Below are 15,856 nucleotides of genomic sequence, written 5' to 3' on the forward strand. Positions count from 1 at the left end.
TTGGAAACATTGATGTAAAATATTTTCCTAAGAAAATATTGATAAAAATAATTATGCAGTTTTGCATAGCAACTGTGGTTTTATTCAATTTCATCATCATTGTTACCATGTCCATATAGAAAAACACAATATTACAGTAAATGTGAGGACAGAGAAGATTTGATGTTAGATTATTGCTTGAATTCAAACTTCATCCCTTTATTAGAGCCGTCCTTTGACTAGTACAACTGTGAGTATAGAAAGAGTGTGATATTTTGAGCATTATTCAGTTTCTTCCATGTGTCTGCGCATTCATTCATGCAATAGAGAAAAAAAAATCTAATAATCATAACTTCTATGAGTGAAGAGGCCATAGCAGAGCCATCTGTTCATCAATGCTTCCTGTTATTGAGCTGTTTCTCTACAGCGTTAAATATGCTTGTTCAAATCGGTCTGCACAGCTCAAACACCAGAATCTACCTTTTGATGCCTTTCTATACACTTGTCATGAAAAAATAAATAAATACATTTCACAAGGGTTCACAGGTTTTAGGGGTAGATATCCTCAGTCTATTGCTGTTTGCACCCTGCACCACTCTGTTAAGGCCCAGAATCACCGTACACTCTGGCTCCGAACTGCAGATGAGCTCCAGGCAGGGGGAAAATCTCCTGTTTGTGTCTGCCAAAGCCTTAGATAACATTGTCAAACATGTGCATGGACTGCATGATGTTTTCATCCTGGAGGGAGAAACAAGGGGACAAAGTTAGAAAGTCAGAAAGCTGCAGGTGGAAATGGAGGTTTTTGGAGGTCATTAAATGTGCATCTGAAATGGTTAAAAACATTTGATGCAAAAGACCTTTTGGCAAGTCTCCAAGAACTCCTCGATGGTTACCACTCCGTCATTGTTCTTGTCCATTTTCTGGAAAATGCAACACACAGACACAGATGTTTCAGAGGTTACCTTAAAGACACCATGTGGAGTTTTCTCACCAAATGTGTGTTAACCTGCATTGTGTACGTTCATGTTAACCAGCTCACAGTCTTCTTCACTGCCCTTTGTTGGCACGTTGCTACATTTCTTGGCACATTAGTTTGGTTTATTGTGTCGCCAAATACTTGTACAACAAACCAAGGATCAGAAAAACAACCTGGTGCAGAGTGTTTTAGGGCTTCATGTTACAGCGTGTGCTGACTTGAACCTGTGTGATCATACACAGTACATGGTGTACCAGTACATTATAAGGGATTCATATGAACTGATTCAGTTGAGTGGTTCTGGTGAGGTATAAAAATGGCTGAACAATTACAGTACATATAAAAACTCACTTTGAGTTTAGTGTTGGGGGATGAGCACGGTTTGATGATTTGTGTGTTTTACCTGGAAGAAGTTTTCAACATGCTCTTTGGGAGCACTGTCATTCATGTTGGGGTAGGTATACTTCCCCATCATGTCATAGATGGAGTGCATGATGTCTGTCATCTCCTGCGCAGACAGAATTGAGGAAAAGAAACAAGGACAAATCAAGCGTCAGTAAGGGCTGCCTGCAGAACACAAGACTCAGCTTTTATACAGAGGAAGACAGAATGGATCAAGTACCTCTCTGGTGATGCAGCCGTCTTTGTTGAGATCGTAAAGGTTAAAGGCCCAGTTGAGTTTATCCGTGACGGAGCCTCTCAGGATGATGGACATACTCATAACAAAGTCCTACAGCAAGAACAAGAAAACCAAGCCATGAGTGAGGTCAGGAAGGTGATATAAAGATCAGAAGGAGTGAGTCAAAAGGTAAAAAACAGGGTTAAAGAGAGAGAAATACTGTATATGTTTTAGCAATATGTGGCAGAATACAAACTAGATACAGAATAAGATACTTTTGTCAGTCTCTGTACTGCAAAGTAAAGACAGTGAAGGAGTTACATATTGAAGTGATTTGAGGAAAAGGAGATAGAACTTTTTTTATTCATTTATTGTGTCCTTGCCAAAAAAAGTTCAAAGGAAAACGTCTGTTTTGCTGCTAAATAAGTGAACTTTCCATAGAAAGACATATGGTAGTGTGGAGCAGTGAAAAAGATTGTAATGCTCTTTACAATAAATCAGCAGAAAAATTACAGGATTTACACTACGGAGCGTAAAGGAAGAAAACAGTGAAAGTGAAGGAAATTCAGGAGGAAAAAACATTTGGCTGGAGACTGAAGGGACTGAAGGGACTGAAGGGACGGAAAAGTCACCTCAAAGCTGACCGATCCATTGTTGTTGGTGTCAAAAGCCTCAAACAGGAAATGTGCATACATACTCGAATCTGAATGAAAGAGAATACAACGTGACCATTCAAATCCCTACAGATAAGGTAAGTGCAGCAAATCAGAGTCTGACAGAGACAGGCACTCATACTGTAGGCTACTTGCTGTAGGGCTCAAAGAACAGTCAGCAAGGTTCTGAGTTTGTGAGGATGTTCAGAGATAATCTTAAACCTTGTGGTTTTATATCACACTTTAAAATCGTAATTGTTTGGAAGTGTGCGATGTGTTTGTCAGCCTCTCTGTGTGAATGCTGTGCTGTCTCTTCTGTGCTTGTGTGGCCGGTTCTCTTCCAGATCTACATGGGAGGTCATATGGCTCAGGTTGTTTGCCAACACCTAAAGTTCAATGTCTTCCTGGGCTTCACATTTTATAGTCTTTAATCTATAATCTAATCTGGGTAAACACTTTACAGGATGAATAGTGTTTCTGATTTTATAGTTGTAGAAACACATAAAGACGGAGGAAAAATTGCTGCTTTTGTAAACATTTGATTTGACAGATTTTCAGTCTAAGACTAATGCAGAGGGTTTCTTTGATGGGCACATCTTAAAGTAGACAGTACGAACTAAAACAGGGATATGATCCAGTGTAGAGACTGACAGGAATAAAGACCTGCAACCAACAGCCATGACACATGATCCCTGGCCTCTAGGTATGAACACCATGGTAGAGGATGGAGGACGCTAGATCTTGCCTTATAAAAAGCTCCAAGACAGCACTTCTTTGGACTTTTTGCAGGTAAAATGTTAAATAAAGATTAAAAAACATGAGTTGAAGGAAGAGGATCTGACAGACCTCCCTGAGGGAAGAACTGGGAGTAGATGCTTTTAAAAGTCTCTTCATTCACCACACCACTGGGACACTCCTGTGGGAATTAATAAACACAAACGTATGTCAATAAAAAACACACACATGCATTCTCATGCATATGAATCATTTTTGAATCCACATTGTGTACAAGCACTTCATATTCACATACGAGTAAAACAAATAAATATAATAATAAATAATACAGTATAACGAGTATAACGAGTAAAAGTAAAAAAAATTAAAATTCACATCTTTGACTGACATTTTTGAATCCCCGGTAGAGGACCTTCAGCTCTTTCTTGGTGAAGTTGGTCTGCTGAACGAGGCGGTCGAGCCCCTCCGGTCTGTAGCACACTGTCGACAGTTCGGCATCATCAGCTATACTTCCTGCATGGAGGGATGGAGGGAGAAATTAAACCGTTACTCCAGAGATACACCAGAGCTTATATGAGACTCCTTGCCCAGAGAAACAGGAGAAAGTGGAGAAAATGAAGAAGAGGAAATGTAAGAGTTAATACGTATTTTCCTAGTGACTAAATAATATGAGGGGGAGATCTGAGTGATGATGGACTTCTGTGTCCTGACACTTGCTTTGATTAGATGAAGTGCTGGAGCCAGAGCGATAGCAGGGGAGCAGTTTGAGGAACCGCTGCTTTATGGTCTTTTTATTGGGTTTGGATGGTGGATTACCTGGAAACAACCAATCACAGCAGAGATTAGAGGCAGATAGAGTGGCCCACATAGAGAAACAGCATGTTAAATGGATGAAACACTGGCCAAACTACATTAAAGTACTGAATGACTTTTCCATGCAACTTAGTGCGCTCAAATTAGTTTGCTGACCTGGCTTTGAACCAGTGTGACCCATCAGATCAAAGCTGTTTGGCGAGCATCCAGCATGCAAGGGCTGACTCATACAGAGCATGGTCTAAATGTGTGCTCTAATGATCAAATCCATTAGTTGTTGAAAAGATTCAGTCTGGACCAGAGTGGTGGACCGACTGAACAACAGCCAGGCCAAGTTAACCCCCATAACGCACAGTTTTCTCCTCATTTTGACCTCAAGTAACCTGAAGAATGTTAAAATAATTTAATTCAGACTGACTGACAGCTTCATAAAGTATATATATTCTTTATTTATTGTTTTTATTATCTATTTCCAGCTCTTCGTTAAGGCTATATCAAAGAATTAAGACTATTTATTTATCATTTAAAATGGCAAATAAAGGACCTTGATGTTTAGACACAGTTAAATATTTTATATGGCTGCACTATTCAATCAAATGAAAATGAGATCAATTTGTGCAAACATTTAGCCCGACATTGTTACCAACAAAAACCTTCTACTATGATTCATCTGTGAGTTTGAACTGTGTCTGATAACTGACCCACCAGTGGGGTTGGTTTGTTTAAGCTGAGAGAGAGAGAGACCTAAAAGTGACAAGTATATGCACACACACACACACACACACACACACACACACACACACACACACACACACACACACACACACACACACACACACACACACACACACACACACACACACTCACACACAAACACACACACATTGTGTTGGCTCTTTGCTGTAACAATATAGAGACCCGGAGTTCATCATGGTCGACTGTACAGAGCTTTTAGAAAAACATTTATGATTCTCTGCACCGCTCTTACAACCAGCTCTCTGTCTGTGTCCAACACACAAGCAGCAACAGCGAACTACCAACCATAACACAGAATATGGCTGATACTGACTGAGTACCACTTAAAGGAACATACTGTATTCAACAGGAACACATCAGCACTCCTCAATTATTAATGATTAACATGTTCACACTCACACTATTGTTTTTAATTATTCATCTAACCCATCTATGTAATCTCTTCACCTACAAAATATCATATAATATACATTATGTCTCAATCTATATCTATAATTATAAACTCAACAAAAATATCTTTGCAGTGAATCAAACAGTCAGGTGACACATTTATTTCCTGTCAGTACCTGTTGACAGTGTGCCAGTCAGCCAGCTGCAGAAGTGTCTGACCATCTTCAACAGACTCTGGTGTCTCCTACTCTGGTGTCTCCCTTTCCTCTGCTCCATGTTGGGTTGGAGGCTCTGAAGCTCTGGGATCAGTTTTTAATCATCTTTATGGTTCGTCTGATGAGCTTCTGTTGTGTAGTAGTCAGTTGGTTTTGTCCTTTCAAAGAGGATGTTTGCTCATTTTCTGTCCGTCAGTTCTCTTTTTGATGAGCTCCAGTTCTACTCCTGCAGTTTTCTTAATTTTTGTTTGCTGTCCTTCCTCACTTTTTGAAACCAGAGTTGTTCTCTCTAAATGTTTCCAGGTGATAAGTTGCTCCATGAGGCTGCAGCAGCAACCCTGTTCATCAAGCTGATTGCTGAACAAAACATCTGCATGTCTCCCCTTTCTCCTCCCAGCTCACCTCCTCCCTCTTCCTGCAGGAGCACCAGAGGGTTGACACACCTGCTACAGTAAAACACAAACTTCCCCTTCATCCATCATTTCCTGCATCTATTCTGAAGCTTCGCCTGCTCCTGAATTCTCTTTGTGTTGGGGTCATATACTGTCAGTGGTTCTGTTTGAGGATCTCACTTGCTTTCAGTGTCTAAATGCATCTTATTTTGTAGTCTCTCTCATCCAGAGCCAGACACAGAGGCTTTATATTGACCCAAAACAACCCAACCGCAAAGAGATGCTGTAGGTGTGAGGAACAACTCTGCTGACAGAAGTTCACACACCCAGTTGTTAATTTAATTCTTTTGATTTTGATTTCACAATTAATCTCTGGCTCTCCTCCAGTCCATTGTGAGCTCTCACTATCAGAACACTTCCGCAACGTAGAGACGATTAACAGGGTCGATAAGTGAAATCTCCAATCTTATTTATCATTCGGATAAAGAGGAAAACAACTATAGCTTCAAACAGTTTTACATCCTTATAGCAAAAGCAGGCATTCAAAGAACTGAAAAGAACATTTAAAATGATTCCCAAAATGCATCATGTAAATGATGTTATACACTGATCTAAAATGAGATGAAAAAGTGCATTATTTTGTTCAACGTAAGGTGTCTGGAGACAGGCTTGTGTCCTTCCTGCCACTAGAGGGCAGTGTTGAACTACAGTCAGATGACACTCAATTATTAAAGGCCTCAAAGTCAGAGAAGATAAGATAACAAATATACTGACAGGAAGCTACTATGGAGACACAGTGTTCAATGTGATGCATTAGTTATCTCAAGTCCGTTTCAAATCAAATTTCAAATGTGTTTGGGAAATGTTCATCAGGAACATAAAGGATTCATTTACACACACAGCAGCAGCAGTATAAGTTGAAACACAGTGAGACTCACACGTTCAACACCTGAGAAATGTCTGGAACAACCATTCTACTGAGCAGCAACACAGGGATGCAATGTTTTGCTCAGGGGAATATCAGAAGCACTTGCTGAAAAACCTTTTCCTTCATGTTCTAAAAGAGGTTCAAATCTGCCAGTGGTGTTCACAGTTTCTACAAATGAATTATAAATATAATCTGATTTTGTGAGCTGCTCTAATGCACGATATGGCAACAATCAAACTATCAAATACAGCAGCTGCACAACTATGGAAAAACAAACAAAGCTTTACAGCGCCTCTCTCTCTCACACACACACACACACACACACACACACACACACACAAGAGAGAGAGAGAGAGGCAGTGAGGACGACACAAACATCTCAGCTTTGTGATGCAGAAAAATAAAAATATAAGATGATTTTTTTTACACTAGAGAACCATTTTGCAGGGAGACAGAGACAATACAGCGACTTCACTGTTTTTTCTTTCTTTAGCTGATATTTTTAGATGTGACATTTTGGCATTGATATTTTCAAGTTATTGAAATACTTTCTAAGAGGAACTGTTTGATGTGACTCGTGATTACAGTAATCCAACAAATACAGGGAGGGAGGTTGTTCTTAGAGAGACAACAGATTATAATTGTGTAGCTCAGCTGAAGCATCATTCCAGCTGCTTGTATGAAGACCATAAACATTATCTGTTGGCCGCTGTAAAGGATTTTGTTCACACTGACTCAGCACTTTTTTCAGCAGATGCTGAGATCATCCAGCATCCTCTCCTCAGTTCTGGAGACCCTCTGGGCGACTTTGATTGTGTGAATCAATTTCAACAAATGCAGCCCTCTGGGCCAGATCAATACACTCTTCCCTGCTGTTAACACATTTAAAGACTCTTATCCACTGCTACGTCACACTGAAAACTGTGAAAAGTGAGAGACTCAGAGAGGAATAAAGAAATTCATAAAAAGAATGGCCATGAGACATTCAAGAGGAGTCCTCACCTCTTTTGGTACATCTTTACAACAAACACTTTACAAGTTATCTATTAAAGGACCAGTCTGTGGGATTGTGTTGCATCCACTGGAGAAGTTACAGATTGCAACATATATATATATATATATATATATATATATCATTTTGAGGACAGACATAAGCAGTCAGAATATTTGCTGCTAAACCTTCCACACCTCAAACCTCTGAAGTGGACCTAATCAATGGGCTTTCAATGAGCTGGATCAGGCAACAAGCAAAAAAAGTTTAAAAAAAGACCTAAACTGGTGACAGTCATTTTATCACGACCCTAAACCCAAACATCGTTCCTAGTTCACTGGGAGCATATGTGTTTACTTGGGAGGTCATGGCAGTTTATGTAGGGTCATGCAGCACTAAATGAATGTTTGTAAGCTAATGTTGCCGGGGCAACAGCCTCTGTGCTTAGCATAATCCTCAGAAGGACATGGTTCAGATTATAGACGTCCATCGAACCATGGACACACACACACACACACACACACACACACACACACACACACACACACACACACACACACACACACACACACACACACACACACACACACACACACACACACATTTACTCTCTTGAGCTGACATCATGAGCTCCCCAGTGAATTTCAGTGAGTTGTCTGTCAGTTCATTTCACCTCCCGTGTCCTCACTCAGAGGCAGATATCACCTCATCCTTTACGCAGGATCAGCTTTGACTATTCATTACACAACATTGATGTTAATACAACACTCTTCATCAGTCCAGACTACAGCCAATTCCATTTGGCACCAACAGCATGAAATCTATTTGGCTCTGAGGGCTTTTATGTTGAATTCAGCGAACTGTAACCTCGTTATATAAATGTATAAATGCAGTACTTACGTTATCAGTGTTATCATGCAAACATACAAACACACACACACACACATACACATACACACACAAACACAAACACAAAGAGAAGAAACCGGTTTGTTCTGCTGTGCTACACGTGATTCTACATGTACAACACTGCAGACAATATTACACTCACACTTCACTTTTTTTTTTTACAACATGTTTGTACAGTAAACATGAAACTACACCCAGCAGCCAGTTAGCTTAGCTTAGCACAAAGACTGGAAATATGGTGATGGTCTACATACCAGCACCTCATGTTATATCTCGTTTGTTCAACTCGTACAGGAGCCTGGTTTAAAACAAGTTGCATTGTTACAGGGGAGTAACAGGAGTCTCAGCAACTGCTCATTGCCAAGAAATAGTCCGACAGATTACAGATTAAACAAATGAGTTGTAAAGTATTAATTAGTGAGCTACAGAGGTGCTGGTGGATTTGGGATTTTGTTACCGTTGGACTGAGTCAGGCTAACTGCTGTTTACTCCCATTTCCAGTATTTATGCTAAGCTAGGCTAACTGGCTGGTTTGCAGTAGCTTCAGATTCACTGTACAGACATGAACCCTCACAACTAACTCTCAGCAAGAAAGAAAATATACGGATTTCATGCCAATATCAACTGTCAAGCTCTCCATATAGAAAAGAAGAAGAATACATGACATCATGGTTCAGCAGTCCATCAGGGTCAGTGTGACATGTGAAGTGTAGTGTAGAAAGTGATGACTTGAAAAAAAATCCAGTATCTATAATGCATGGACACAGTCAGGAGTAAACAACATGAGGTTTTCAGCAGCTCCACATACAGACCATTTGCTGGTCTGGTTTTAATAAATCTTTTAAATGTATTTTAATCGACTTTTCCCATGAACAGTTGTTGGTTCCTTCATTTATATATTTAACTGTTGTGTGTTTATTTGACAGATATTGAATTCAGCAGTAAAGGCTGCAGTTTTGCAGGTTTGTTCCTCTGGCTTCACTCTTAAATAAAAAGGTTTGTTTGTGTCTCCTGAACGCCTCCTGAAGCCTCTGTGTTCATGCACCTGTTCACTGTTTGGTTTACCTGCTGCTGAATGGATATCACACCGCCTATTGTGCCTATCAGCCATTAAATAAACCTTCATCTTTATGTCATCTGTCCATTTTAAATGCAACGCTTTGGAAATATCCGGCAACCCCAATGGGAACAGTGCCGAAAGGTGTTATTCTTTATGCATTTATTTTGTTATGTTTAAAAGAAAAGTCTATTTCGGGAAGTTGTCACAAGGTTGTTAGACCAGCCTTACAAAGCACCAAGTGTGTGTGTGTGTGTGTGTGTGTGTGTGTGTGTGTGTGTGAGAGAGAGAGAGAGAGAGAGAGACTGATCTCTAAAGAAGCTTGTCTTTGCAAGCACTCATGAGGAAAATAAAACACTGAAAAGTCTGACAAATAGAGGAGCTTCGCTGATCTAATTAAACCATAAACACACACTGACAGGTATAATTTTACATGACAAGAAACAGAGGAAACTCTTTTTTTTATATTTCCAATATATTTCTGTTCTCTCAGGCATTAGCAGTGTCTGAGCTGTCCATGTTTACACCACCAGCGCACACTACTGATGTGCATCTCTCTCACATTTCTGGAAGTTTTATTTGAGAACATTAACCACTGTCCTATCAACTATCACCACAGTGCATTTGGGAATTTTCACTGAGATTGAGCATTTCATGAAAACAAAACAAACAACATATCATTTATATGTTATTCAGGGCAGCAAATTATGATTATTTTCTTTATTGATAAATCTCTTTAAATATCTGTTAATCATTTAGTCTATCCAGAATTTTTTTTAAAGCCCAAAGTGATCTTAAAACTGCTTGTTCTGTTTGACAAACACATAAAAAGATTTACACCAAAAAAAGGAAGGAAACTGGAACCAGAAATTGTTACAGAAGAGCACTGCTGGCATTTCTGAACCATCCCCTGCTTCACTTCTAGACTGCAGTCACTGAACTGCAGATGTGATTCAAACATTCAGCCCTTACAGTCAAATACATTACTTATATATATATATATATATCCTGTGTATATATATATAATATTTAATTATATTAAAAAATATATAAACTCACTGTCAAACATATTTAAGCTTCCTTTTTATTTTTGCTGACCTGCATGATGCTGTAGATGACCTTGTGTGAGGACTTTCACATATCCCGATTCATAACATTTGGCGAGCTAAAGCAATGATGTAAAGTTCATCCCGAGGTAAAACATCAGATTAATCGTCGGTTAAAACAGTTTCCAACAAATGAAACTGAGGCTGCTGAGCGTCCACATTCACACACACTGACTTTAAACCCTGGCTGGTTTGCAGCAGCTTGTGACAGATGATGAAACCGGATTGTGGTGTATTAAATACTCCTTTAGTGACAGAGCTGAGTCCTACAGTCAGACAGTCTGCTCTATATGTGAGTTTACTCTTTTGAAAAACCAAAAGCAAACTTTCATCATGAGCGCACAGTGACTGGGAGTCTAAAGCCAGGTCAGCAAACAGCAGGAAATAAAGTGTTAAATTTCCCATATTTCTTTTAAAAAACGATGATAAAAATGAATAGGCTACCTGTCAGTGGGTCGTAAGATCTGTCCAGCTCTCTGGAGTCAGACAAACTCTGGTCCTGACTCCTGGATTTCATGTTTGTTTCAGTTCTTACCAGACCACCGCGCTGAACCTGCCGGATCTGTACAGTATGCGTCGGAGCCGCAGCTCATCTACGACTTCATTCCTGTTTGCATGTCACTTTACTGCAAGCATCACCAGCCAGTGAGTGCGGGCTGCAGACTGGTCTCAGATAGAAGAGCGACAAAAAGCGTAAAAAGTCCGCGCAAAAGCTGTCTCCTGTGCGTGCCTGCTCGCCTCTATCCAAACTGAACCCCCTCCTCCGCCCGCCCAGCAGCAGCGCGCACTCACACCCACAGTGCGCACTCACTCTCAGACGCTCCTGAGGATTCAGACACTGAATGTGGATCAACAGCTGCTGCTGCTGCTGCTGCTGCTGCTGGGTCGGAGAAATCTGATGACTTTACTTTGCTGATTGTCCAAACATCCAGAAAGAGTCCGTCTGTCAGCTTGAACATCTGCATCTGCATCTGTTTGAGAGAGGGGAGAGAGAGAGAGAAACTATCAGTGGCGGAATGTAACGGGGTACATTTACTCAAGTACAGTTTGTTCTTTTCTTTCCACCTTGTTCTTCGACTTCACTACATTTCAGAGGATAATATTGAAATTCTTACCGCACTACACGTCTCTGACTCCCAGTCACAAAACAATTGCAGAGTTTATAAAATATGATGTTTTGTTATAAACAGTGTAGTACAGCAGAAACGATCGGTTGAGAGAAAATTGGCAACTGAATTTGATAATTATTTAAATCAATTTTCAGGCCAAAACCTTTTGTTTGAAATATTTTAGAAATAAGGCCAAATCTTTTATGGTTCCGGCTTCACAAATGCAAGGAATTTCTGCTCTTCCTTTCAGTCATTTTAATAAAATATTATCTAATTAGTTGGACAAAACAAGCATTGTGGAGGTGTTACTTTGAGTAGTTAGCAGATTAATCCATAATGAAAATAATTATTAGTTTGAGTAAAATGAGCTCCACCTCAACCAAAGACAACAGTAATAGAGTAATAATACTGTAATGATATATAAGAGTAGAGGTCTAGGGGACATTTCAGCCCTGGGCTTTTACTTTTAATACTTTAAGTACTTTTTTAAATGTGATTACAAACTTTTACTTAAGTAACATTTTAAATGCAGGACCTTTACAGAGTATCTATAAAGTGTGGTATTATTAATACTTACAGAAAACTTCTTCCAGCACTGCAAACAGCTGAGAGGAGAGAGGAAGAGGAGTGATGAAGCAAGCTAGACAGACAGACAGACAGACAGACAGACAGAGGGATGTGGGAATGTATTTCTGCTGATCTATGCTTCACTGATGGATGGTCTCACCTTGGCTTGGGACTTGAGCAGCTTTGGCTGGGTAGGGAGAAGTAATACCTGCGGATCAATACCCTGTCAGCTCCACGTCCTTGAGCTGGTTGAGCAGAGTTAACAGATGACTCACTCATATTTCAGAAAATGCAAGCAGCAAGGTCGTGATTATAAAACAAAATCATTTGAATATCAAATCAATAAATACACACGATAAGCTGGATAGAGACAGAAGAGGCCACAGGCTGATTTATGGGATAAACTTCCAAGAATTCCAGCTTTGTTTCCCACCATAAACTCATGGTATACTCTTTTCTGGGACATCATTAAGGTTTGAAGTAAGGGTTTAATTAAGTAGCTGTGTAATATTTAATCTTTTAGTACACAACACTATCAGGATGATATTTCATTTAAGTTTCAACCTCTTTTTTTAGCACATATTGCCTCAGGATCCTAAAACTGATCACTCAACTGATAAGGGACTGGCTGGTTGAATGTATTCATGTTGACATTCTCACAGTCAGGATGTCAGAGTGGTCCCAAAGTGTTACTTTTGAACTGAACATCTGTCAGTTTTCTCTCTGTAAAATGATAAAGATTGCATTGCCTCCTCAAGTTCAACACTTTCTTGCAAAGAAAATCAGTTTTTGGTGAAAACAATTGACACACATGAATTCTGAAAGCATTCAAGTAATTATTTCAGTTTAAACAACTCTAAAACACATGGTACATACACACAAGCTGAGTACTGACTGTATAGGCTGAAGCCTTATCTTATTGCACTTACCCTTTTAAAATTATTTTATATGTATATATATCATTTTCGATAAGAAACTTTGAAAATGCTGCTGGTTCTCGAGGAAAAGACGGGATCAACAATGTGACCGATGATGATTCAACCTCTGGGAACCATAAATGTCGGCACCAAATGTCATGGCAATCCATTCCATAGTTGTTGACAAAAAAACCCCAAAAATATCAACCTCATGGTGTAGCTAGAGGAAAAGTCAGTGGTTCAAGTGGTGGGATTCATCATATGGGGAGAAAGTCTAGAACATTTCATGGCGATCAGTTTGATAGTTGCTCAGATATTTCAGTCTGGAACAAAGCAGTGGACCAATTTACCATCCATAGAGTTTATGTGTTTGCCTTTAAAGTTAACTCTCACACCATCACAAAGATAAAAGGAACTCCCTTTGCCAAGAAAAGCCAAATGACGCTTGTTGGGGATAAACAATGCAGTGAAGCTTTTTTAAGGACAGGCAGGAGGGATTATTATGTCCACCGTCAGAAGACTGATGGGGAGGAGAGAAAATATCTATCAGCTGCTGGAGGAAGAGCATGACAAAGAGAAAGGAAAGGCAAGGGAGGACATAAAAAGAGGCCTGGAGATGTGAAAAGAATTAAAGAGAGGGATCGTGGTGCATCTGAAAAGGGAAGAGAGGCAAATCTGTGACAGAGAAAGAAGGGAAAAAAATCAGAAGAGAAATAGAAGACTGAGGGAACACAGTGGAGAGGTATTTGAATACATTATGTACCTTGGGACGGTTAAATCTCACAGTATTGATGGTGTTTATCTCCCACAGGGGTTTACAGAGAAGTTTAGCATTGCTGCAGGCTTGAAAGTGGAGCTGACAGATAACCAATAATGAGCTCTGACTGATGCCTGGAGTTATGCAGGGTGTGGAGTGATGATACAGGTGACAAATAACACACAAACACACACTGACAGATACAGTAGAAGTACACACAAACAGGTGAGCTGGCACAGACCGTTAAACAGAAGATAATATTCAGCAAAAGACATAAAAATAGTGCCACATGTCCTCAGGAGGCGTATTGCTGCTTTCATGTACCCTTGGAATGAGGCAGCTTGAGTAGATTTAGTTTTTTTCATATTTTCCGCAGACACAGATGCAGGTGAGGACACACAGATAAAGAAATGAGGGGGTGAACGGATGACAGAGGGAGGGAGGGGTTCAGGCGAGACAAAGTAGGCAATCTCCCCTCAAATGAATATTTGATGAGAAGGCTGATATGCTTAAATGAAACATTAGAAATACACAGCGGCAGTAATGGGTTGTCACAGTGAAACGCACAGGATTGGCTCTGTCTGAGCATCTAAACTGTCATCAGCTCACACTCACACACACACACACACACACACACACTGCTCAGATTATATCAGGGAGTTGATATACTGCCCAATATACAATATAGCCAACAAAATTAGAGGATACTAGACTAGACTAGATTCATGTCAGGGGATTGAGAGCCACCATATTAAAAAGACATTGCACAAGGTGATCTCCAGAAACCATAAACACATTCTCTCCTCCACTCTCAGACACACACAAAAGCCAATACACACACTCAGAGTCCACTCCGTGTGCCACAGTATTATTCCCAGAACATACAAAAGCATATTATCATCTGTGGAAATGGATCTTGGAGCCAACATGATGCTCGCGTGTCCATTAGAGGCTTATCAGTGTAATTTTCTTCAGCACTTGGCCCCATAGTTCTAATTAAGTCTGTGAGAGATAGAGAAATACAAAAGCAAAGACAGAGAGAAGGGGGGGGGTGTTATCATGAATGTTTATGGCCCCACTGCTGCTGCATTAAAGGAGCCGACAGGTGGCCCTGCATGTCGTAACCCATCAACTACAAATTAATGAGTGAGGGTTTTTTATTGTCTGTCTCATGTTAGTGCAGTCATGATGAGAAGCTTTGTTGAAAATGGTTCATTGTTTGTGCTTTCAGGTGCTTAAGGAGTTGAGGGTCAGTTGCTGAACAGTAACGTTTTTCTCCATGTTACTGAACAGGACCATACGGAAACATATTACTCCGCCACGTGGTCTGTTGCTTTTTAGACATCCGTCACCTCTCTGTAACCTGATAGGTCTTTGTATTCAGACTGGATCAGTGGGGTCTTGGCTTTATAATCAATGGCAAGGGGTCCTTGCTATGTTAACTACTGCTCAAATGAATTGTCAAGTTCTCCAGTGATGTCTAATTTTAGGCTCTAATATGATGCAGCGGCTACGTCTTTTAAATCAGTTTCTCTCTCAGCTCCTTTAGAACTTGTGTGTGCATTTTTAAATCCTTTGATGTCCAACAGTTCTCATTTTGATTTCTAACTATTGGCTTTTTCCCTTTCAACAAACTTAAAGAAAAAACTAAATTAGATCTTTTAATTCTCTGCATAAATGTGCCCAGTTTTCACAGGTTGTTCCATCTTATCATTAATTACTTTTAGATCAAAGGGTTGTACTCTCCTTCACTTCTTACAGTGATCAATGGCACACATCAATTTAAACCCTTTTTATTGCATGTTCATATTGATTGGGCCTCATGCAAGAACCAATAAACAAATGTTCTCTTATTTTTGTTTGTATTCATGATTTGTTCTTTTTTTGTTAGTACCCACTGATTTCTGGGATTCACCAGTTTTCCTATTTTTGTTCTTCTCTTAGGTAAGGAAACATTTAGGATAAGGAAAAAACATCTTCACAGTCC

At 39.8% G+C, this 15,856-nt stretch overlaps 1 protein-coding gene across 4 annotated transcripts; it reads right to left on the bottom strand.

Moving 5' to 3' along the window:
* Nucleotides 1–51: 51 nt before the first annotated feature.
* On the bottom strand, nt 52–11,490 carry LOC127354454 (Kv channel-interacting protein 2-like). Of its 4 annotated transcripts, none has more exons than XM_051384367.1 (9): nt 11,055–11,490; nt 3,680–3,778; nt 3,351–3,475; nt 3,074–3,143; nt 2,207–2,277; nt 1,578–1,685; nt 1,359–1,463; nt 837–899; nt 52–717 (listed from the first exon to the last, which is right to left on the bottom strand). In XM_051384367.1, the coding sequence occupies exons 1-9, from the start codon at nt 11,110–11,112 to the stop codon at nt 670–672; spliced, it is 747 nt and encodes a 248-aa protein (XP_051240327.1). In that variant the 5' UTR covers nt 11,113–11,490; the 3' UTR covers nt 52–669. The 4 variants fall into 4 exon arrangements, with proteins under 4 accessions (XP_051240327.1, XP_051240326.1, XP_051240325.1 ...); XM_051384366.1 differs by having other exon boundaries at nt 10,964–11,486; XM_051384365.1 differs by lacking the exon at nt 11,055–11,490 and adding an exon at nt 5,098–7,675.
* Between the last annotated feature and the right edge of the window lie 4,366 nt (nt 11,491–15,856).

Source organism: Dicentrarchus labrax, unplaced genomic scaffold (assembly GCF_905237075.1).
Source record: "Dicentrarchus labrax unplaced genomic scaffold, dlabrax2021, whole genome shotgun sequence".
NCBI lineage: Eukaryota > Metazoa > Chordata > Actinopteri > Moronidae > Dicentrarchus > Dicentrarchus labrax.